The 3270-nt window shown below is 39.1% G+C and overlaps 1 protein-coding gene across 1 annotated transcript; it reads left to right on the forward strand.

Annotated features, from left to right (window-relative positions):
• The first annotated feature begins 981 nt into the window (after nt 1–981).
• HOXD12 (homeobox D12) lies at nt 982–2040 on the forward strand. Its single transcript, XM_024202238.1, has 2 exons — nt 982–1543; nt 1802–2040. Exons 1-2 carry the CDS (start codon nt 982–984, stop codon nt 2038–2040), a joined length of 801 nt encoding a protein of 266 aa, XP_024058006.1.
• The last annotated feature ends 1230 nt before the right edge of the window (nt 2041–3270 follow it).

Consider the following 3270-nt stretch of genomic DNA (forward strand, 5'->3'; position numbering starts at 1 on the left):
GCGGTGGCTTATTGCACCTCCGATTAAATGTGTTTTCTCGCAGTTTTCGAATTAATTCTTAGCTTCTTCCCTCGCCAGTCCTTATTAATAAGCCTGATTTGCGAAAATGAAAATAAATCAATCAATAAAACCTGTACTTTGGGCGCGTTGTTCTAAAATGTATTACACTTGATATAAATATATTCTTTGGACTTTTTTTGTATTATTTTGCTGTGTTAAAAATAAAGTATCCTCAATAAGAAACATGTTGGGAGAAAGAGTGGAACACGTTTGATTTTTAAAATGTAAATTACTAAATGCCCTGTAAAGAACACAGACCTTCAATGATTACACTTTCCCCCACATGGGTGATAATGGAAGTTAAAATGTGAAAATCTGAAAGGGGAATAAATCTACTACTAGAGTCGTATCAGATCTTTATCATAATAATGCCAATAATAGCAGATCATCAACGAGGATTTTAATTTCAAGCATGTATATATGCATGTATATAATGATGTTTGCAATAAAAATATATGTACATATGCATATGTAGGTATAGCAAATAGCTTCGCACCTTTACAATAAATGAGGAAACCGTAGGTGAGAAATAAAGCGTAATAATCATAATAATCGAGTTAAGGGGGCATAAGGAGAACTCACAGTTCTCCGGATTCTAGCTAAAGTGCCCTATCTAAAGCTTTACAAATGTTTGTTTTCTCTTATTTTCCCTTTTGTAAAGCAGCGTTCCACTCCTACTCCACTCATTTTTATAGGAGTGGGGACAAAGCTTTCTCCTCCCCCTCGCAAGTTAGGGATTTTAATATTTCAAGTATTACTATAATACTTAGAACAAGAGGGCTCAGTGGGTGTAGGCGGTGCTGAAATTACCGGCTTTGAAGAACCTGTATGCAAAGTTTCGTCCAATCGTTTTAGGCTTGCCGCTTATTCCCCGTTGTAACTAAATCCTGCTGTAAGAACAGCTGAAGGCCTTTGTTGGAAATGTGTGATCGCAGTCTCTACAGATCTGGCTACGTTGGTTCTCTCTTGAATTTGCAATCGCCGGACTCCTTTTATTTTCCTAATTTGCGGACTAATGGCAGTCAATTGGCGGCTCTGCCCACCATTTCCTACCCCAGAAGCTCGATCCCCTGGACTTGCTCAAGTTCGTGTACAACTCAGCCTCAGAACCACGCTTTCAGCGGCTCCTCGCAGCCTTACCTTACGGGCTCTGTTCCAATCAACATCAATTCCAACAGCAACAAAGAGTGCCTGGAAGAAAACAATAAATACTACGCCCACGAAGCAAGCTCCAAACAGGAGGAAAGATGCAGGCAGAGGCTCTCCTTTGCCAATGACCCAAGTATTACTCATCCAACCAACTTAAAGCCAGTGAAGTATGACCACTCCAGCCTGCAAAGAGGTTTGCATGGCTCATCGGCTCTTTTTGAAGTGAATTCCTCTCCTTCAAGCTTAAAGGAGGACATCAAGAATTCGGTCAACTTGAACCTGACAGTGCAGTCTGCAGCAGTCCAGTCATGTCTGAGACCTTCAGTGCAGGATGGTATGCCTTAAATAACTCACTTTATCTAGAAGAGACCTAGAGAATAATTTTCTAAAAGACCTTAGAATTATTTTAATTACACATTTATCCATTTGCGGAGATAATCAGTTTATCTGACAGTATAGATAGCTCTTGTGATGTTCAGTGTACTTGACAAAAACATACCTTGAGCAAGTTACATTTATGTAATGCGGTTTATTGCATGTTCTATGTATTGCAGACAATTTATCCATTAAATTATCGACATGTTTGTTGTAGGTTTGCCTTGGTGTCCCGCCCAGGGGAGATTAAGAAAGAAACGGAAACCTTACACAAAACAACAAATTGCTGAATTGGAAAACGAGTTTCTCCTCAATGAGTTTATTAACCGACAGAAGAGGAAAGAGCTATCAAACAGACTGAATTTAAGTGATCAACAAGTAAAAATTTGGTTTCAAAACCGAAGGATGAAAAAGAAAAGAGTAGTAATGCGTGAGCAGGCGCTTTCTATGTACTAGACAAATGTCTTGCCATTCCTGTAATGAACATGTCTTTTGCAACTCTAGCGTAGAGTATATTCCCGATGAAAACTTTATTATTATTATTAAAACAAATTATAGAAGTTCTAAGCAAACCTTTGGGGCTCTTGTAAATTCGCAAATATTGAATTCTTGGCCAAAACGAAGAAAGTAACCCCCTCAAAAGGCTACACTAAGACCTGTATTATCAGCTCTTATCTTTAATTTCCCTTTATAATAGATTTTCTTCTACTTTTTTCTTTCCTTGGAGGATGAGCGGTACTGAGCTAAGATCCATTTCTCTACCTGTATGTAAACATAATTTTGCAGAAAAAAATAAAGAAACATTGACTAGTAATGATCTTGGATATTTAAATACTGGCTAGTCCCTTCATATATTAACTTGCCCTACAGTACGAGCATGCACTGTTTGTTTATGTTGTGGTTGGGAATAACCTGTTTTTTTTTAAATGGAAAAGCGTATAACAAATAAACCCTATTTTTAATAATCCATTAACGTAATGGCATAGATCCGAGAACCCAGAGGCATAAATTTTAACTGGGCACGTGACTTGTGCGCAAGTGCATGGCTTAACATGACTACACGGCTTCATAATGCGCCCAAAGATTTTCTGCTTCTTGCATGTTGAAAATGATGCATTAACTCCTGCTACTTATTTTAAAAGGGGTCGAATAAATCTCTCTTCTGCAGTCATAGGCTGCGGCAAACTGAATGAAAATGCCTGAAGTACTGGGGGTAAAAAATCCTTTGTGCATCTTCAAACATTCATGTGCGACTGAAGGCTGCAGTTGTCTCCTGCAGCCCGGCCCTTATACCTAGACTTTTAAACTGTAAATGGAAAATCAATGGTCAGGCCTTTGAGCCCTTTGCCGCAGCTTCTTACTTGTATACCACAAAGAAATACATGTAAACGGGCTGCCTTTGGCTTTGGTTTTCAGATGCGCAGAATGCTGATCGTCTTATTGCCTGCTCCATTAAAAGAAAAGGAACTTTTATTTCGACGTATATATTGGTCTGTCTGTCAGCAAACGTGTCGAGGTATCTTTCCCCCCCACACACACACATACACTGCCTTGAAAAAATAATGCTCTCCCAGTCACGTCCATGATAAGATGTTCTGATTCATTGACCAGAATCCAAGTGCAAAACTCAGTTGTCTGAGCTCCCTCACCCACCCCAACCCTCCTCTCTCTCCTGAAAGAAAGAAG

This window comes from Terrapene carolina, unplaced genomic scaffold (genome assembly GCF_002925995.2).
Source record: "Terrapene carolina triunguis isolate 2854851 unplaced genomic scaffold, T_m_triunguis-2.0 Scaffold62, whole genome shotgun sequence".
Lineage (NCBI taxonomy): Eukaryota > Metazoa > Chordata > Testudines > Emydidae > Terrapene > Terrapene triunguis.

Bases quoted from the DNA above. Each gene is read 5' to 3' on its own strand.
- HOXD12 (XM_024202238.1), top strand. From the start codon at position 982: ATGTGTGATCGCAGTCTCTACAGATCTGGCTACGTTGGTTCTCTCTTG. The intron at 1,544-1,801 runs GTATGCCTTAAA...TGTTTGTTGTAG, and splicing joins GAGACCTTCAGTGCAGGATG to GTTTGCCTTGGTGTCCCGCC.